This window comes from Cervus elaphus, chromosome 1, assembly GCF_910594005.1.
Source record: "Cervus elaphus chromosome 1, mCerEla1.1, whole genome shotgun sequence".
In the NCBI taxonomy this organism is placed as follows: domain Eukaryota; kingdom Metazoa; phylum Chordata; class Mammalia; order Artiodactyla; family Cervidae; genus Cervus; species Cervus elaphus.
Window position 1 is genome coordinate 38,237,910 of NC_057815.1, and position 22,313 is coordinate 38,260,222.

A 22,313-nucleotide genomic window follows, 5' to 3' on the forward strand; every position below is an offset into this window, starting at 1 on the left:
CTGTTTTCTTAATTGTTTTGGGTTTATTTTCTGTAGGTCTTTTCCTTCTCTTGTGTTTTCTGCCTAGAGAAGTTTCTTTAGCATTTGTTGTAAAGCTGGTTTGGTGGTGCTGAATTCTCTTAACTTTTGCTTGTTTGGAAAGCTTTTGATTTCTCCATTAAATCTGAAGGACAGTCTTGCTGAGTAGAGTATTCTTGGTTGTAGGTTCTTCCCTTTCATCACTTTAAATAAACCATGCCATGCCCTTCTGGCTTGCAGAGCTTCTGTTGAGAAATCAGCTGACAGCCTTATGAGGGTTCCCTTCTAATATTTTATTTGTCTTTAATTTTCGTCAGTTTGATTACTATGTGTCTTGCTGTGTTCCTCCTTGGGTTTATCCTTCCTGGGACTCTCTGTGCTTCCTGGGCTTAGCTACTTCCTTTCCCATGTTCAGGAAGTTTTCAATTATTATCTCTTTAAATATTTCTCAGATCCTTTCTTTTTTCCTTCGGGAAACCTATAACATGAATGTTGGTGTGTTTACCATTGTCCCAGAGGTCTCTTAGGCTGTCTTCATTTCTTTTCTTTCTTTTTTCTATATCTGTTCTGTGGCAGTGACTTCCACGACTCTTTCCTCCAGGTCTTTTATCCATTCTTCTGCCTCAGTTATTCTGCTGCTGACACCTTCTAGTGTATTATTCATCTCTATTTGTCTGCTCTTTAGTTCTTCTAGGTCTCTGGTAAACATTTCTTGCATCTTCTCAATCTTTGTCTACACTCTCTTCTGAGATCCTGGATCATCTTCATTACCATTATTCTGAATTCTTTTTCCAGAAGGTTGCCTATCTCCACTTCATTTAGTTGTTTTTCTAGGATCTTATCTCGTCTAAGACATAACTTATCTTCACCTAAGACATAACTTTCTGCTTTTTCATCATGATTAACTTTCTGTAATATGGTTTTTGTTTTAGCCATCTGTGAGACAGTGCTGCTTCTTGCTTCTTCTGTCCACCCTCTGATGGACCAGGCTAAGAGGCTTATGTAAGCTTCTTGATGGGATAGACTGGTGACAGGAAAAACTGGGTCTTGCTCTGTTGGCCAGGGCCTTGCTCAGTAAAGCTTTGGTCCAAGTATCTGTTGATACTCCCGCCCTTGTAGTTGTTTGGCCTGAGGCAACCCAGTCCTGGGGTCTACGGGCTCTATGGTAGGGTTAATGGCAACCTCCAAGAGGGTTTACGCCAAGGGGGACCTTCCGGTGTCCCTGTCTCTGTGGTGAGCCCCTGCTAACCCACGCCTCCACAGGAGGCCCTCCAGCCTAGCAGGTAGTTTTGGTTCAGCTTCCTGTGGGGTCATTGCTCCTCTCCTCTGGTCTTGGTGCGCACAAAATTTTGTTTATGTCCTCCAAGACTGGAGTCTTTTTTTTCCCTCAGTCCTCTGGAAATCCTGTAATCAAATCCTGCTGGCCTTCAAGGCCAGATTCCCTGGCCTTCCAGTCCCTTTGTTGGATCCCAAGGCTGGGAAGCCTGACATGGGGTTCAGAACCTTCACAGCAGTGAGAGAACTTCTTTGGCATTACTGTTCTCTGGCCTGTGGGTCACGCACCCAGCAGGTATGGGATTTGATTTTTTACATGACTGTATGCCTCCTGCTGTCTAACTGTGGCTTCTTCTTTTTCTTTGGATGTGGGGTATCTTCTTTTGGTGGGTTCCAGTGTCGTCCTACGGAGAAGGCAATGGCAACCCACTCCAGGACTCTTGCCTGGAAAATCCCATGGACAGAGGAGCCTGGTAGGCTGCAGTCCATGGGGTCACTAGGAGTCGGATGCGACTGAGCAACTTCACTTTCACTTTCACACACTGGAGAAGGAAATGGCAGCCCACTCCAGTGTTCTTGCCTGGAGAATCCCAGGGACGGGGGAGGCTGGTGGGCTGCTGTCTATGGGGTCGTACAGAGTCGGACACAACTGAAGCGACTTAGCAGCAGCAGCAGCAGCACTTTCGTCCTGTCTGGCTGCAAATTTCTGCAGGTTGTCCTCCTGCAGAGCTAGCTGCAATTCTGGTCCTCTCGCAGGAGGAGATGAGTGCACATCCTTCTATTATCTGCCATCTTGAACCAGACTTCAAATATAGCTTAATGTTTTATTTTATGTGGGTCATTATACTCTCAAACCAACTACCAACATATTGTTCACGAGACAATCTGGGAAATTTCTTCAATAGTATTTGATGAGATTAAGAAATTGTTATTAACTTTTAAGTGTGATAATGTTGCAGTTATGAAAAAAAGGTATTCTAGAATTTTAACTTAAGCACAAATTGTTATATGATCTAGCAATTCCACTCCTATGTATATACCGCAAAGAATTAAAAACAGATAATGAAGTAAAATGGAAAACACGAAAATAATGTAACAGAACTAATACTGCAGATCAGTGGGTAAGTTCTGCCTTTTCAATAAAAGGTCCTGGATAGCTAGGGGAAGTGCTGGGGGGCAGTGATGGATCTAACTATATTTCTATCTTCTGTCTTACCAAAATAATCCATTTCAGATGAATTAAATATTTAAATATGAAAAGCAAAACACTACAATTTTAGAAGAAAATATAACAGAATATCCTATGACATCATGGTATAGGAGTTCTTAAACAAAAAGCATAAACCACAGCAGAAGATTAATAAATTAAAGCTATTTATTAGCTCATCACCACAGAGGAGAAACACAGGTCATCAACAAGAAGGTATCTGCAATGCCCAAGTCCAGAAAAAAGGATTCATATCAAGAAAATAAGGTCACTATCAGTAAGAATATCAAGAATCAATACAAAGAAACAAACAGAAAAACCAACAGAAGATACTAAGAGAAATGTCACATGAAGAAACATGAACTGTAAAAAGGGAAAAGATGATCAGTATCATTATTTAACTTACTAAAAATTCTAGTTAAAAACAAGACGATCATTTTATATCAAAAACACAAGCAACAATTTTACAATCTAACAATTGTAAGAGCAAGAGTTACCCTCAAACTCTATTAGTGGGAGTATACATAGGTTAAAAAAATCATTTCAGAAACTAATGTCACTAATGCTGCGTGCTTAGTCGCTCAGTCGTGTCTGACCCTTTGTGTCCTCACAGACTGTAGCCTACCAGGCCCCTCTGTCCACGGGGCTTCTCCAGGTAAGAACACTGGAGTGGGCAGCCTTTCCCTCCAGGGGGATCTTCCCAACCCAGGGATCAAACCCAGGATTTCCGCATTACAGGAGGACTCCTTACCGTCTGAGACACCTAATACCTACTAAGATGAAGACGGGCATGTTTCAGTACTTACCGATTACATCGTGAGTTTTTAAACACTAAAGAAAACTCTTGCATACGTGCACGAAAAAACACAAATCAAAACAGCTCACAGTAGATTTGCTCATAATGGCAAAAAAAATTCAAAACAACTCCAAAGTCAATCAACAAATGTATCAATTAATTCTCTTGTGTATTCAGACCAAGAAATACTACACATGGAAAGAAATAACTACAGGTATAGCCAACACGGATGCATCTCAAAAAGAAAAATATGGATTGAAATAAGTCACTGTGCACTCAAAGACATATACAAGAATACTCACAGCAGCAGCACTCAGAATAGCTTGAAATTGCCCAAATATCCATTAATACCACCTGACCCAGCTGACAGGTCCTCCTCTGAGAAGCCTCTCTGGTCTCCAGAGTACCACTCTCTGGGTCTTCCTGCTATGCCTCTATACACTCTTCACTGCCCCCTCCACCTTCCCCAGATATCTCAACACTGGAAGTACCTACTGCTGAGACATGAAAGCTTTTCTCGTTTCTCTACCCGCTCCCTAGGAGAGCTCATCCTTTCTCATAACTTTATGTACCATTTACAAGTTTATGATTTCAAGTCTTATCCAGGTCCAGCCCAGCTCTCTCCCCTGAACGGCCCAACGGGATCTCCACGGTCTTTCTGACACTCCACCTTGATGTCTAACAGGCCTCTCAAATTTAATATTGCCAAAATTGATCTTCTCATTTTCCACCCCAAATCTGCTCCATCGGTAATTATTCCCATGTCAGTTAAGTACAACTACACCCTTACAGCTGCTTAGGAAAAAATCCTGGAGTCATCTTTAAGCCTTCTCTTTTTTGTCACAGCCCTCATCTCCTTTGTAAGCAGATCCTGTGCAACAAGCACTTGTCACCCTTCCACCACTGCATCCTGGCCCTTACTGCCCTCATCAGTGACAGCTTCCTGAATAGTGCTGGGCTCCCTTCTCTGCCCCATGCTCACTACTCCCCCTCACAGTTCTGTTCTCAACACAGCAGCCAGAATGATCCTTAGGAAGTGGAAACCAGTTTGCAGCATTCCTCTGCAGCAAACTCTCCAATGGCTGGTCCTCCAGCTCAGAGTACAAGCCAAGCAGCTATGAAGCCTCTGCATGATCTGCCTCCTGTTCGCTCGCTCCACAGCCTCATCTCTCACAAGGCAGCAATTCTTGTTCCTTTTGTTCATCTCCAGTGCCTAAAAGAGTGCTTGGCACCTAACAGGGGCTCATTAAATAACTGCTGAATGAATGGAACCATTTAAGTGCTGAGAATTGTGCCTGGCACCTCATTATGGCTCAGTAATTAGCCATGATTACCATTATTTCCAAAGGGCTGATGTGATGGAAAGGACACTCACAGAAACTCATCTCTTAATTTCTGCTAGTTCAGAAAAGGGCCCGCCAGGATATACCTACTTGTTAATTCCTCTTTGCTGGCAGCACTCCCCTCTTCTTCAGATGGTTCTGCAGCAGTCTCTTGGCTGGGCTCTTTAACTCTTTCATCAGTTAGAAGGCTGACTGCTTGGGTGATGTCACCATTACTGGCCTAAGGGGAGAGAAACAAACAAATTTCAAAAGTCAAACATCACGGCTTTTAAAATAAACAGCAAGTGAGTTTGGGGGTTATAACTCCTTACTACCCTGGTGTCACACTAAATCTAGGCATAATTCTAGGATATACAGTAGGTAACTTGAAGTGATGCTATCACACTCCCAGGTTCAGGACAGGAGCGCCACACACTGATTTCCCACAGCATGCAAACAAGAATGAAACCTCATTGCTTTGGATACTCCTCCTCCTGATTGCACAATGGCTAAGGCATGATGTATCAGACTCCAAATGAAGTCAGCCCCTACAATAAAGGTGCCAAACAGTCATCATATTCTCAAGTGGTGACCATACTTCTATTTCGTTTTAACTTTTTAAACTTTCCTTAGGGAAAAATTCTAACGTATACAATAGAAGTGAGAACATATAACTGAATCCCAAGTGCCCATCACTCAACTTCGATAGTCACTGAGCCAGTCAATCTTATTTTCTCTCTTCTGCCTCCCCCCCCTCAGATATTCTGAAGCAAATCCTAAGCATCTTATTACATCATCATTCAACATTTCAGAATGTATCTTTAAAAAAAATATACAACCCACAGTGCTGTCCTCACACAATAACCAGTTTAAATTGCCCTGACTCAAGTATTTTTTAGTGTGAATCAGGATCCATTAAAAAAGGCCCATACAGGGCAGTTAGTTGATATGTATCTTAAATCTCTGCAGAGTTCCCTGCACTGTCTCTTCCACCCTCAACTTTTTCCTGCTCTTATAATTTACAGGTTGAAGATGCTGGGTCATTTGACCTCTAGAACTTCTGTCCCTATACATATGCACTTTCATTTTGGCATAAAAATAGCCTGAACTGACATAACTATGATATGAACAACTGTTCTAAAACCTGTTGACTCACAGAGGCCTTGAACTAACCTTCAGAGCTTCATGAAGAAAAGAAGGGTCCTGAATGCCTGTGATTTCTCTCAGTTGATTCAACAGCATTTGACAGCTCTGTATTTGAGAAACAAAATGAACACAAGACATGGGTCAATCAGAAAGTAAACCTGGATACATGTAAAGAAGAGACATAAACATCCAGGGTAAACAGGTTTGAGAATTGCATTTCTTACTGTAAAAAACCAACAAGCCCCAAGCAACAAGGTACTGACTGTCAGACACATTGTGAAATGTCAAATGTATTACTCTTTACAAGTTTAATCATAGAAAGTGCTTTTGGCACTTGTGGAAGAAATACAAGTAGAGAGTAAAACTGCAAATACACAAAACATTTAAAGGTAATATTCTAGCCCTAATGGACACTTAAAGTGCCTCATGTTTCTCTCTGTGAGCAGTGCTTAAGTAGGTCACTATAAGGAGTCCAGGGAATTTGCATGGATGTGAAGATGTGCTATTTTAAGCTTCACTGCACATGCCATTTGTGTGTGTCATTTTTCACTGACAATAAGTTTCCGATCATGTAATTAACAAACGATATCACCAATGTCACATTTGAAACTTCAGGTCTGATTGCTTAAAAAGAAGTATAGATAAAGCCAGAATTTTCTGAATTATAAATAAAATTCCAGAGAGAATAAAGTATGGAGTGTTTTCTCTTCATTAATCTGAATCATGGCAAAACCTTCCGTGCTACAAGATCAGTTTATAACCCCTTTCAGCCTCAAAGTCTTCACTAAGCATTTTGTCCTGTTTTGCACAAAGACAAAAGTTAACACAAAACACCTATTTACAAGGCAGCTCAACTTAAACAGTCGGTTGGCCCAAGTGAAGACATAGTGATCTTTCAGATGAATACTGAAAACGAAACTGTTCACATTTAGCCCAACCAGCAGAAATCTAATTTATACTATTCTTAAGGGGATCCTAGAATGAAGCCCCAGATCAACAGCTGACGCGTGACCACTAACTATCTTTCAGTTAGTGCTGTGTCTCCAAGAGGCAGTCTAGCTCCCTGCCAGCGGTGAAACAGTATCCTCTGTCCTTCAACAGCTGAGGGCCCAATGCAACACTCAAGTATCACGCACTAGAAAACACGAACTGAAACACCCCTCTACAGTCCTCAGAAAAGCATCAACAGTCTTTCTGTTCTAGTCACAGGCCGTGGTCATAGGCTCGAAATGGAACCCTACCCTGCTGAGCCCAGCAGTCCTGGAGGCTGGGCGTCTGTCTCGGGCAGTCACTGCCTGGGCACTGGGAGAGGGACTTTCGCACTAGGAAGTGTCCAAAGCTAACCTTGGAAAACACTGAACACACACAGCATGTGATGTTTAGAAAAGTAAAGCATCAAAAAGTCTGTTTGCAAACAAATCCTAATTCCGTTGATCATACTGTGTAAAAGTGTGTGAATCTATATAACTCAATCATACCCAATTTTCTAAAAAGTTCAAACTGACGTACCCAAAAAAGGATGGAATAACAACTGGGAAGGGCAAATGGGTAGCATGTCAGACTGAACTGGAACCAAGAAGGGAAGAGTGGGATAGACAAACACACCTTCACCTGGGACCACTCGGTGTGTCAACAAAAGACAATGCCAGATGGAATAACAGCTCACACACACGCTTACTTCCCACCAGGTGCTGCTGAAAACACTTCAGAGGTATCAACTCATTTATCTCTCAGAACAAACCTGTGGGAGAGGCACTGCGCCCATCTGACAGAAGACTGAGGCACAGAGAGGCTGAGCAACTTACGGAGAGTCACTGCTAGTAAAGATTGGAGCTGGGCTTGGACCCCAGGCTGCCCGACTCCAGAGTCTGCACCCTAACCTCTATGCCATGCTGTATCTGAGAAGATGAAGAACACAGGCAAGAATGCCTACTTAATGCAAAACGATGCAAATATTTTATTCTGAAATTTTGACCTTGATCTTCGCACGTTTCCTATTTTTATTTTAGCTGCCTTTATATAGGCACAGTTTTAATTACTCTGTAGAACAATCAGTTCCAAATAAGCTACCATCATGAGCTAGAGAGGTAAACACCAGAAGAGACTGAATCTAAGGTGCCACCAGTTATAAAATGGTGCCACCAAAGAGAAAAACTGCTGCTACTTAAACCATGACACAAGACCTTCACGACAGTCCCAGGAGACACATGAACTGGTCACATCTGCTTCCTGTGGCTCCAAAGTGTCTCATTTACATTGAGAAACAGAACCATTCACCCTGCTTCCAGATGCACAGCCTGGAATGCATTAAGTAACTCTCCTGCATATTTCTCAGCAGCAACAACAAAAAAGGCTTAAAACACCTATAGTAGCTTCCTTTCTGAGGGCCCGTGATACATTTGATTGTAGTTTTGCAAGAAAATCTGAAATGGCAATCATTCCTCCAAAGACAAATATTTTACTTCACATAAAATCAAATCTGTACCCTGTTGTTCTGTTTCTATGCTTTTCTTCATAGTTTTTGTTTCACTATTGAATCATAGGGGGATCTTTTTAAAGTCATTTTAGATGGCAAGTAAACTAATACCCTGCTTATTTAACTTATATGCAGAGTACATCATGAGAAATGCTGGGCTCGAAGAAACACAAGCTGGAATCAAGATTGCCGGGAGAAATATCAATAACCTCAGATGTGCAGACGACACCACCCTTATGGCAGAAAGTGAAGAGGAATTACAAAGCCTCTTGATGAAAGTGAAAGAGGAGAGTGAAAAAGTTGACTTAACTCAGAAAACTAAGATCATGGCATCTGGTCCCATCACTTCATGGCAAATAGATGGGGAAACAGTGGCAGACTTTATTTTTCTGGGCTCCAAAAATCACTGCAGATGGTGACTGCAGCCATGAAATTAAAAGACACTTACTCCCTGGAAGGAAAGTTATGACCAACCTAGATAGCATATTTAAAAGCAGAGACATTACTTAGCCAACAAAGGTTCGTCTAGTCAAGGCTATGTTTTTTCCAGTGGTCATGTATGGATGTGAGAATTGGACCTTAAAGAAAGCTGAGCGCCAAAGAATTGATGCTTTTGAACTGTGGTGTTGGAGAAGACTCTTGAGAGTCCCTTGGACTGCAAGGAGATCCAACCAGTCCATCCTAAAAGAGATCAGTCCTGGTGTTCATTGGAAGGACTGATGCTGAAGCTGAAACTCCAGTACTTTGGCCACCTCATGCGAAGAGTTGACTCATTGGAAAAGACCCTGATGCTGGGAGGGATTGGGGGCAGGAGGAGAAGGGGATGACAGAGGATGAGATGGTTGGATGGCATCACCAACTCGATGGACATGAGTCTGAGTAAACTCCGGGAGTTGGTGATGGACAGGGAGGCCTGGCGTGCTGCAATTCATAGGGTCGCAAAGAGTCAGACACAACTGAGCGGCTGAAATGAACTGAACTGAAACGAAACTAACCATGCAGTACCAACAGGGCATGTAACTGGGCTGCCATGGTGGCAGGAACAGCTATGACCAAGCCCACACGTGTGTAGACCATGATAACTACACCACATGTGCTACGTGGAAGATAGTCAAGCAAGGAGCATCTCAATTTCAGAGATCTCAGAATGCCAAGTAAGTGCTAATCAAGGAAATATGGCATTCAAACGATAAGTAACTTACTAGCCATTACATGTGGCCACAGGTTAAAGTCCCACTCCTCTGTCTCCACGCTTTAACAGGTAGCAGCAGACATTAACACATCTAGAATAATACACTCAGGAAAGGAAACTCAGGTTCCCTTTTTTTCTTTAAAGCTATTGGGCAGAGATGACAAAGAGATAAAATTATTCTGTGCAGCTCCAAGAACAGTGTTATGCTCATCTCATCTCCCTCAAGAATTGTGTGTGTGTGCTAAGTCAGTCACTTCAGTCTGACTCTGTGTGGCCCCATGGACTGTAGCCCGCCAGGCTCCTCTGTCCTTGGGGATTCTCCAGGCAAGAACATCGGAGTGGGTTGCTCTGCCTCCGCAGAGGACCTTCCTGACCAAGGGATCAACCAGCGTCTCCCACGTCTCCTGCGCTGGCAGGCAGGTTTTTGACCACTAGTGCCACCTGGGAAGCCCCATGCTATTCAAGGACTCCAGCCCCTTACTATTCTCTGCCCTTTCTAACCTCCCATGCCAATGGAACAAATGAGCCTGCAAAGGAATGGGACTTCCTATCTTTACCTGATATTTCTCACCATATGGATCTCTGTTTTAAATGTGAAATTCCTGCCTCCATAAAGACAACAATCACACAACACACCACCTAATGTGAATTATCCACAGGACAGTGCTGTTCACAATTGTTAACTAACACTTACTGAACGCCTGTCAGGAACCATGGATGCCTCATACATCATGTAACCCCTGGAACAACCCTAAAATAGTCAAGGATCATCTTCATTGTGCAAATTAGAAAACTAAGGTTTATAAAACCAATTTTGTCATCAAATGTCTTGAACTAAATGATTAATCAAAAATAACCATTAAGAGTCTGAACAACACATTTCACAAGGAATAAGCTATGCTATTGGCACACATGAACAATTGCTATGACATGACTCAGTCTCATAAATATTTAGCTAAACCTAAATTCTCAGTAGTGCCCACAACCCAAATCCAGATCAGGGCTTCCTGGGTATAGACAGTAAGCAATCCGTCTGCAATGCAAAAGAGTCAGGTTCAACCCCTGGGTCAGGAAGATCCCCTGGAGTAGGAAAAGGCAACCCACTCCAGTATTCTTACCTGTAGAATTTCATGGACAGAGGAGCCTGGTGGGTGTATCTGACATGTTAATTTTACAACAGACAAGTTCATTAGGCTCTTAGTGCATCGCTAACTCCCAGTTTCTCCTCAACTTCACACGAAATTGATTTAAATATTAACTTCACCGTTAACTACGATGCTACAAATAAAGCACACACCCAACAAGAGACAAGACAAAGCCTGTGCTCTAGTCATAATGAAGTCAAATAACTGGCAAGAGCCAACAGGTTTGCATTTCCTTAACTAAATACATAAAACAAAGAGCACTCTCTTTTCTTGCCCAGAGGCAGTAAAGAAAGACAGGCACACACACATCTCTAGAAAGAGCTCAGCTACTCTATAGTTTTGGGGCAAAGCTTCTTTGTACTGAGGTTCTCTTAAAGCAGACGGCAACTCATCATAAACAATATTATTACATGGTAAAAACATTAAGTTATCAAGTTTTTGTAATAAACAACTGGCCTAATTCTACTGCAACTAAATTAAAACTCGATGAGCAAACTACTGCGATTACTAATCTCACAATCTTCAAAATACTCAGTTTAGCACTGTGACAAGGGTGCTTTCTAGATGATTTCATTCCTTCAAACAGGAATGCTATTTTCACCATTCTGATGCACACATTTACTGATCTCGATTGTCTATTTTTACAAGTACATTTCTAAATTTAAAACTAAGTAACTGATAAATGTTACTTTACTCCAAAGAAATACCAAGGTGTGCCTAATAAAATTCTCTCCAAAGTTAAAGATCTGGTTTTCTAATTTTAAAATAAACCTTAAATATCCAAGGAAAGCAAAGGGTAACTCTAAGAGTCAAAGAAAATACACAGCAGCAACTCCAGAAACCCAGGCTATATAACGGAGTCTTAACACAGTCTGAGACTGCTGCTAACCTTTCCAACTTCCACGGAAAAAGTCCGCAAAGTCCTGCTATTTTTTCAGTTTTTATTCCAGCAACAACTCTATGTTGGTACAATTTACTCATAATATGAAACTCTAAAGTGCCTTATGAGTCCACAAATGACAAATAGCCATTTTTTCTGGATAAAACTGAATCCCCTGAAATCGATAACTTATTTTAATGGTGCAAAAATTAGGTACATGATGAAAATCACTGTTTCAGTTCATCAACTGGCTTAACGTTTTTAAAAAGCATTAAAAGCTTTTAAAAGTCAATCCTAAATGGTGTAAAGGGGTCTGAACTAAAATTAAAAGCAAGGAAGAAGAACTAATCATTATTTACTCAAACTTTTTCATCTCTTTTGTCCACATTCACTGAGTAGAAAATTCTAACAGCACAAAGTGATATAAAATGAAAGGGAAATTTCCCTGTTCCTTCCATCCAGTTCCATGTCCCAGGAGTAATCACTATTAATAGTTTCTAACATCTTTCAGAAATGGTCTTTGCACATGAATGTCTTCTTTCATACCATACACAAAGTCCTGCAACCTTGTTTTTTTCTTACTTTAGAATACACTGAGACAATATTTTTTCATTTCTTTAAATACATATATGCCTCAACCAAATACAAGAAACACGTCCAGGAAACTAATATGACAAGGTTTTATGAAATGCATCTTCAAACCTTTAAGAAAACGCCATTTAGCAATCTATTTGCTAAATGAGAAACTAAGAAAATACAGGAAAAGTTATAGAAACCAAATTTACACGCTTATAGTTTTAGAAACAAAATTCTATGTTATTATTAGTTGGGCCTCAGTGTGTAGTTTCCATCTCTTATAAATAACAGGGACCAGAGAGGTGACTTGGGATGGGATTATGAACAGTTCTAAATGTGAGGATGAGTTTAGACTTGATCTAATGAACAACATAAAATCATTACAGGCTCTTCAGCAGGGAAGAAATGTGAGGGGCAAAAAAGACATTTTAAAGGGATTAATCTAGCATATATTAACAGCTAGTTTACATGTGGGTTAAAACTAGGAAAAGAAAGCTTAACCATGAGTTACAGAGCTACTGAATAAACCAAAGATGATGAAAGCAGTAGGAAGCTGGTAGGAAAAGTGGAATGGTAGAGTACAGTCTATGGGTTTTCCCAATGGCTCAGTGGGTAAAGAATACACCTGCAATGCTGGAGACACAGGAGACGCAGGTTTGATCCCTGGGTTGGGAAGATCCCCTGGAGGAGGAAATGGTAACCCACTCCAGTGTTCTTGCTGAAAAAGCCAATGGGCAGACGAGCCTGGCAGGCCCCAGGCCGTGGGGTCACAGGGCTAGAGACATAATTGAGCGACTAAGCACTTAAGAGTATGCTCTGCACATCTGAGAGAAGAAGAGATGACGCCGAGTCAACATCTGAAAACGGGTGCCTGAGAGAACATGACTAACAAACGCATGAAAAGAAACCATAAAAAAAAGTAGTTACACCACACTGACAGAATGAAGGGGGAAAATCATCTTGATCAATGCAGAAAAACACAACACATTTGATGACATATATAATTGGGAAACTAGGAAAAGAAGGGCATTTCCTCAACATGACGAAGGGCCTGTATTTAAAAAAAAAAACTCACAGTTAACATCATACACAGTAGTGCAAGACTGAAAGAGTCCCCCTTAAAATCAGTATTAATACAAAGAAGCCCATTTTCACCAATATTATTCAACGTTATACTAGAAGTTCTAGCCAGAACAATTAGGCAAGAAAAATAAATAAAATGCACCTATACTGGAAAGGAAAAAGCAAAACTATCTCTATTTACAGATGACATGATATATAAAACACCCAAAAAAATCCACAAAAAAGTCACTAGAGCTAATAAACAAATTCAGCAAAGTTGAAGAGCATATGATCAATAGAAAAAAATCAGCTGTGTTTCTATACAGTAACAGTGTACAATCTAAACAGGAAATTAACAATTCCATTCATAAAAGTATCCAAAAGAATAAAATACTTTGGAATAAATTTAACGAAGAAGGTGAAAGATCTGTATACTAAAAACTACATAACACTGAGAAAAAACTTACAGGAAACTTTCATAACATCCAAGTTCGTGGACTGGAAGACCGTATTAAGGTTCTCCAGAAAAACAGAACCAACAGGGCGTGCATGTGGTGTGTGAAGAAATCCTGTATTCATAGTTTCCGGTATATGTGAATTAAGAAATTTATTATTACAAATTGGCTCTTGGGATTTTGAAAGCTGAGAAGTCCAAGATCTACACTGGCTGGAGAACCAGCCAATGAGGTTATTTTAACCTGAGCTGGAAGCCTGAGAACCAGGAAAGCTTATGACATAACTTTCAGTCTGAGGGCAAGAGAAGACCTGCACCCAATTAGGTAAAGTTTCCTCTTTTCTACTTAGTCTTTCCATAGCTGGGATGAGGTCCAAAGACATAAGAGAGAGCAATCAGCTTTATTCACCCTACAGATTCAAATGCTAATCTCATCCAGAAGCACCCTCACAGACATAACCAGAATGGTTGACAAAATGTCTGGACACCTCCTGGTCTAGTCAAGCTGACACATAAAATGAACCATCGCAAAGACTTAATATTAATATGTCAATACTACCCAAAGTGATCTACAGATTCAATGCAATATAAAAAAAAATCAATTCCAATGATCATTTTTACAGAAATGAAACCGCTGACCCTCAAACCCATATGGAATTTCAGTAGACGTTGAATAGCCAAAACAATATTGAACAAAGAGGGCTCACACTCTAAGATTTCAAAACTTACTGTGAAACTATAGTAATCACGACAGTACAGTACTGGCATAAGGATAAGAAGATAGGCAAATGAATTGGAATTGGGAGTCCAGAAAAGAGTCATAATCTCCGGTCAACTGATTTTTAAGTTTTTAAATTTTATTTTCTGTTTTATTTATTTAATTTTTGGCTGTGCTGGGTCCTCACTGCTGCACACAGGCCTTCTCCAGTTGCGGCAGGTGAGGGCTACTCTTCATTGCAGCATGCGGGTTTCTTTCTGCAGTGGCTTCTCTTGCTGTGGAGCATGGGCTCCAGGCGCAGGGGCCTCAGTAGTTGCGGCACATGGGCTTAGCTGCCCTGTGATACATGGGATCTTCCAGGACCACAGATGGAACCTATGTCCCCTGCACTGGCAGGCAGACTGTTGACAACTGGACAAGCAGGTAAGTCCTGGTCAATCGATTTTTGATAAGGATGTCAAGACTATTTGATGGGGGAAAAAAAAAAAGACTCTTCAAAAAATGGTATTAGAAAAAAAAAAATGGTATTAGGGATGGTATAGGGATAAGATTGACAGTATTTAAGAGCACAAATTTGCAACAAGTACTAAAATAGCCATAGAGATTTAATGTAAGGTTTATTGAACATAATAATAATGCACTATAGGTAAGTGATGTGACAAATATCAGAAGAGCAAACATATTGTAATATATCCACTCACTGAAGCAACATGACTTACACCTTAAATTTACACACTCCACAAACAAAAATGGTGGTAGAACATCTAGATATACATTTGCAAAAGAATAAAGTTTGACTCCTGCTGCTAAGTCACATCGTCGTGTCCAACTCTGTGCAACCCCATAGATGGCAGCCCACCAGGCTCCCGTCCCTGGCATTCTCCAGGCAAGAATACTGGAGTGGGTTGCCATTTCCTTCTCCAGTGCATGAAAGTGAAAAGTGAAAGTGAAGTCACTCAGTCGTGTCCGACTCTTAGCGACCCCACGGACTGTAGCCTACCAGGCTCCTCCATCCATGGGATTTCCCAGGCAAGAGTACTGGAGTGGGGTGCCATTGCCTTCTCCCGTTTGACTCCAACTTCACATAATGTTCAAAAACTAACTCAAAATGGATCAACATCTAAAGTATAAGAGCTAAAATTATAAAACTCTAACAAGAAAGTTAGAGGTAAATCTTCAGTATCTTGAATTTGACAATGGATTCTTTTTATATTATCCCAAAAGGACAAGTGACAGAAGAAAAAAATAGGTAAGTGGCACTTCATCAAAATTAAAAACTTTTATGCAACAAAGGACATTATCAAGAAAGTGAAATGACAACCTACAGGATGGGAGTAAATAGTTTCAAAACATAAATCTGATAAGGATGCAGTATTCAGATTATATTCAAATTCTTACAATTCAAAAACCAAAGACAAAAAAACCTAATTCAAAAAACAGGCAAAGGACTTAAACAGACATTTCCCCAAAGAAGAGATACAAATGATCAATAAGCATAAGAAAAGATGCTTAACAACAACTGCCATTAGGAAAATGCAAATCAAAACTAAATGAGATACCACTTCATAGGCAAAGATGACTCCTATAAAACAAAGCAAAGATGGAAAATTACAAGTTTGGGGAGGATATGGAAAAACTGGGATCTTTGTGTGCTGCTGGTGGGAATGTAAAACAGAAAAGATGCTATGGAAAGGTCTGAGGTTCTTCAAAACGTTATACATAGAATTACCCTATGATCCAGCAATTCTACACTTAGGTATATACCCAAAATAATTGGAAGCAGGTATTCAAATATCTAGGGCTTTATGTATGGCTCAGTGGTAAAGAATCCACCTGCAATGCAGGAGACACAGGTTTGACCCCTGGGTCAGGGAGATGCCCTGGAGGAGAGCATGGCAACCAACTCAGTATTCTTGGCTGGAGAATCCCAAAGATAGAGGAGCCTGGTGGGCTACAGACCACAGAGTCACAAAGAGTCAGACATGACTGAAGTGACTTAGCACGCACTCAAATATTTGGACACGATTGTTCACAGAAGTACTATTCACAAAAGCCAAAAGCTGGGAAAAACTCAAATGTCCACCAATGGAAAAATTACATCTTACATCAGGTATGATGTACTAGATATACCTGTTATTCAGTCACTCAGTCGTGTCCAATTCTTTGCGACCCCATGGACTGCAGCATGCAGGCTCCCCTGTCCTTCACTATCTCCTGGAATTCACTCAAATTCGTGTACGTCGAGTCGGTGATGCCATCCAACCATCTCATCCTCTATCGTCCCCTTCTCCTCCCACCTTCAATCTTTCCCAGCATCAGGGTCTTTTCCAATGAGTTAGCTGTTTGCATCAGGTGGACAAAGTATTAGAGCTTCAGCATCAGTCCTTCCACTGAACATTCAGGGTTGATTTCCTTTAGGACTGACTGGTTTGATCTCTATGCTCTCCGAGGGACTCTCAAGATCTCCAGCATCAAAGTTCAAAAGCATCAATTCTATCCAAGGGACTCTCAAGAGTCTTCTCTGGTACCACAGTGCAAAAGTATCAATTCTTTGGGGCTCAGTCTTTTTTATGGTCCAACTCTCACAACTGTACATGACTGCTGGAAATACCACAGCTTTGACTATATGGACCTTTGTCAGCAAAGTGATGTCTCAGTTTTTTAATACACTGTCTAGATTTGTCATAGCTTTTCTTCCAAGGAGCAAGCATCTTTTAATTTCATGGCTGCAGTCATCATCCACAGTGATTTTGGAGCCCAAGAAAATAAAGTCTGTCACTGTTTTCATTTCCCTTTCTATCTGACATGAAGCGATAGGACCGGATGCTATGATCTTAGTTTTTAGAATGTTGAGTTTTAAGTCAGGTTTTTTACTCTCCTCTTTCACCTTCATCAAAAGGCTCTTTAGTTCCTCTTCACTTTCTGCCATTAGGGTGGTGTCATCTGCATATCTGAGGTTATTGATATTACTCCTGGCAATCTTGATTCCAGTTTGTGCTTCATCCAGCCCAGCATTTCAGAGGATGTCCTCTTCATATAAGTTAAATAAGCAAGGTGACAATATACAGCCTTGATGTATTCCTTTCCCAATTTGGAACCAGTCTGTTGTTCCATGTTTGGTTCTAGAGCTGAATATTAGCCATTATTGAAAGGAATGAAGTACTGATACATGCTATAACTTGAATAAACTTCAATAAACTAAGCGAAAGACACAAGACACAAAAGGTCACATATTATATGATTCCATTTACATGAACTATCCAGAACAGGTAAAACCGAGCTACAGAAAGCAGATCAGTGTGGTCAGGGGGGAGAGTGGAGGGGAAACAGGGAGGGATTGATTAGTAGAATTTGGTTTTCTTTTGGGGTGATAAAAATATTTTGGACCTAGACAGAAGTGGTGATTGTGCAATGTTGTGAATATACTAAATGTATACTTTAAAATAGGTAATTTATATTATATGAATTTCACCTCAACTGAATAAAAATTGAGCTTTGCATATGCACGTACATACACACAACAAAAAAGAAAAAAAAAAGCACCAGGAAAGTACTAACTTGCACAGAAATATTGGAAAAAGGAAATATTTTCTTAGGATATCTCAGATTTAACCTACCAACCACCATGAAGCAGCTGCTAGCATCAGTTCATGCAGATCTTTAATCTGGCTTTGAATGTCTGGCATTTTGACCTCTGTTTTTTATTAGAAAGCCTTGATGGTGGAAATAGCACCAGGTAGCCCCAACTCCACCACACATTAGCCTCTGTGAAAATTTCAACTTTCTTGAGCATCAATTTCTACGGCTGGAAAATAAAGTATACCATAAGCTTTGGCAGCACAGGTGTGACTATGAAATGAAGTAATGCATATAGGAACTGTCATTAAAGTGAAAAAATGATTTTTAAATGTAACTACTGTGACCCGTCCATCTAAAAGACTCATCTACAGACTGTAGTAAAAATACTGATATCCTAGGAAAATAATTGCCTTTGCCAGGGTTTTAGTTTTATTACTTACTAGTTGTGTCATTTTGCAAATTCTGCTTCGCACTGAATTTTATTTCACAGGGTTGCTATATGGGCTCAATGAGAAATATATGTTAAGGTGCTCCACAAATTGTCAAGGGAGTCAAAAAGTTTGGTTCTAAAAAGGCACGTACTGCAGCAAAGTCAGAATGGCATGAAGTCTCAACTGTGCTATGCTGTGTATGCTCAGTTGCTAGATCATATCTGACTCTCTGCCACCCGATGGACTGTAGCCTGTAGTCCCGCCAGGCTCCTGTCTGCAGGACTTTCCAGGCAAGAATACTGGAGTGGGTAGCCGTTACCGTCTTCAGGGGATCTTCCCGACCTGGGGAGGGAACCCTGCTTCTTCTGCCTTCATCTCCTGCATTTGCAGGGGGATTCTTCACCACTTGAGCCACCTGGGAAGCCCCTCAACTGTGCTACTTAGAATTTATTCTTGAGTAAGTCATTTTTTCAAATGCAATACAGAGACAGACTTTGGTTTAAAAATTTCTTATTAGGACCTTGTAAGCTATATTCATATCTGAGGCTGAGTTTCCCCACAGTAATAAGACATAATCATTCATACCTTGTAGGGTTTTGATAAAGATTAAAAATGTACCAAAAACTGGCATATGGTAGAGGTTATGATTACAAGTACATATTTGCAGGGCTGGTATAGTAACTGTGGGAAAAGGAGTGAGGCAGCAAATGTTTATCTCAAGTAGAAATGCTCAAAAAGCATTTGGAAAAAGAGGAGTTGAAGTCATCTGCAATTTGGGATCAGACATGCAGATCTGGAAGCAGTTAATAAAGGGACAGTAACAACAAAGAAAGCAAAGGTTCGCCCCTAGCAGAGAAGAAATGTAGAAAAGCCAGAAAAATAAAGGCCTCAGGGCCTTCCTTGGTGGTGCAGTGGCTGGGACTCTGAGCTTCCAGTGCAAGTGGCCCAGGTTCCACCCTTGGTCAGAGAACTAGATCCCACATGCCGCAACTAAGAGTTTGCATGTCGCAACTAAAGATGCTGCGTGCAGCTAAGACCCAGTGCAGCCGAATACACACACACAAACATACATACACACAGGGCCCAAAGGTCCCAGGGAAGAGGGCTCAGCAAGTTCACCAGCAGCAACGCTGGGCACACTAACAGGACATGCAAACAGTCTGAGGCCAGGGCTCCACCACAGACGGTGATCACGAGTAAATCAACTCCCTAAACCAGCTACTATATCTGCAAAACCAAGAAGGCTGCAGTAGGGGATTTCCCTGGTGATGCAGTGGATAAGAATCACCTGCCAATGCAGGGGACAGAGGTTTGATCCCCGGCTCAGCAAGATCCCACATGCCACAGAGTAGCTAAGCCCAAGTGCCACAACTACTGAAGCCCTCGCACTCGAGGGCAGAGGTGCAGTATGGAATTCCTTGCTGGTCCAATGGTGGGGACTTGGCACTTTCACTGTTAAGGGCACAGATTCAATCCTTGGTTGGGAACTAAGATCCTATAAAGTTGTGCAGCACGACTCCATCCCTCCACGCCAAAAAAAAAAAAGAAAGCCGTAGTACATAAATTCAAACATCTTTTCCAGGGCTAGTTTTCATAAGAAAGTTGTAAAATGATGTTATCTGTTCAGAAGTGAGGGCTTACTGTGATACATCTGTGATGAGACCATGGTGAATGATTCAAGAAAACAGGCTGGAATTTTTTTGTAAAAAGCAGAACAGTTGATAATAACTAGCAACAAAATCAAAAGCCGAAATAAGTATTAACCAAAAAGTGGCCATGAAAAAGCATCACAAATCAAAACATGCAAATGGGACTTGAGAAAGTATTTGAATAAGCAAGGATGTAGAAAGAACTAGTACTGAAAGGTCACTGACCTGACCAGAAGGTGATTAGTCACTGGTCACCTCCAAGAGATCCATTTCACTTGCTACCAATACTAAAAGCCTACTGCTGGCAAGGCTCTCGTTGGGTGGCCTGGGAGATGCTGATCACATAAAACCACCTACTGCCCTACAATCTAATCTTCTGTTGCCTGATCAGCCTCTCTGTAGGCCTCTGGGCAACCAGCCCTCATCTTGCTGGAGCCTAAGTGATCCCCAGAGTCACCTCCTAACTGGGCTTTTGCAAAGTTGCTACTGCACCTGAAGTAAAACCTGGGAACCAGCTCACTTCGGCCTGAGGACGGCGAGGGTGGGGGCGGGCTCCTACCAGCCAAGAGCTAAACCTTGCCTGGGTCTGTGTTTTTCAAATTTTCCACAATGAGCTGAAATTACACTGTAACTGGAAAACTGTTTTAGAGAAGAAACAGGTTGACTTGGAAGAAAGTAAACAAAATGAAAGGAAAGACAGTAAACAAGGTTAAAGAACAAGGCAGAGACAATTTTGCTATTGTTGCTATTTTGTTTGAGGGTTGAGGAGAAGTGTGCATGGCTGAAGGGAATATGGGAATCCTTTGGAGCAGAAAATTGATCACTTTCTCAAAGTTTATCACCCAGGGATCTTGTCAAAAGGAGATTCTGATTCTGCAGGTCTAGGGTAGAGGCCCAAACAGTGGTATGTTGGTTTGTCCAGCCGATTTATTGCCTTAATAGAAATATTTCGATGAAGATTTCAAGCTACTAACATGAGGTCATTGAACAGATAGTTGGGAAGAAATGTATATAGTCACATGGAGAGGCAGTACAAGTACAAGCTGGCTCCAGCACATCCAAATTTCTACATTTCTAACAAACTCTTGGACGATATGGATGCTACTGGTCCATGGACCATATCCTGAGTCTCAAGGGAGCAGAAGGCAGTGAAGGTACCTGGGAGTTAGGCTAGGATAAGGAAGATGAAAGAAAACTTAGGCGAATGAGGAGAAACATCATCTAAACCAGGGTTTCTTAAGCCCCATTGACATTTTGGGCCAGACAACTTCTTGTTTTGGGGAAGGGGGGGGCCCTCTATACACTGCACGATATTTAGCAGCATTCTTGGCTTCCACGCACTAGATGACAAGCGTATTCTTCCCTAGGAGTCACAATCAAAAAGGTTTCTAGACACCACTGATTTAGATTCATCTCTAAAAGACAGGAGAAGGGAAGAGTACATCTTCCACTGAGAGAAAAAAGATTCTGAAGGGGGGAGGACCCCAAGCATGAGACAGAGCGCTCTTTAGGTATCAGTTAGTTCATCCAAGTAGAAAGGAAGGTAATCTATTGAGAAAGAGTGCAGTGAGGACTGAAAATTTTAAACATCAGGAAGAGAGTTCTACAGAGTAATAGGTTCTGACCCAAAACTATGGGTCCATCAACAAAGAAGTAGGATCAGAGATTTCTTGAGCTCTTGGGAGTTAGAAATCCCTGGGTTAAACCCTGGCTGTACCCTTTACTAGGTAAGTAACCTTGTGTAAATTATTTAACAAAAAATAAGAAAACTTCCTGAAGTTGTCCTAAGTACCGAGATATGTTAAGTTGTAAGCACAGTCTGGCATATAGTACATGATCAATCAAGGTTATCTATTACTACTATCAGCATCATTATTCTCCTTGAAAAATACGTTTCACTTGGCTATTGCTTTAAATTTCTTTGATGAAAGAAAACACATGGCAAGATCTTGCCTGGTGAGGTGTTACTTGTCAATGTGTTTTATAAATTTACTAAAAGTACTGTGTGAGTAGGAACTGTCTGGAGCTGGAGGCATGAGAGTTGTGGATGCCAACCAAGCACTCACTTACTGTTGTTCCAAAAATTACAAGAAATGAGATAAGATAAAAGAGTATATAAAACCAATAAATCAAAAGAAGGCACTAAATTTTCTCAGAAACAGGTTTTCACAGGGCTTCCGTTAGCAGGATGTATGATGAGCCTTAGCACAGCTGCAAAGGTTGACAGGTTTGTAAGAGCCAATCTGACTTCAAATTGCTTGTCCTACTGAGGTAGGAGGCAGTGGGTCTCTGGGCCGGACACCTGGTGGTTGTCAAGTGGAGTAAAACTAAGCCCTTGTTCTCAACCAGACACTCTAAGGACAAAGCTAGTGGTAAAAGCTGAGCTC

At 41.1% G+C, this 22,313-nt stretch overlaps 1 protein-coding gene across 8 annotated transcripts in view; it reads right to left on the minus strand.

The window, feature by feature from the left end:
- The window catches only part of USP28 (ubiquitin specific peptidase 28), a 66,258-nt gene that overhangs the window by 40,692 nt on the left and 3,253 nt on the right, over positions 1-22,313 (minus strand). For all 8 annotated transcript variants that reach the window (XM_043899612.1, XM_043899603.1, XM_043899594.1 and 5 more), the window contains exons 2-3: positions 5,792-5,869; positions 4,730-4,859 (exon numbers count right to left, since the gene is read on the minus strand). In XM_043899612.1, coding sequence (XP_043755547.1) covers positions 4,730-4,859; positions 5,792-5,869 — 208 coding nt within the window. The remainder of the gene's footprint in view (positions 1-4,729; positions 4,860-5,791; positions 5,870-22,313) is intronic.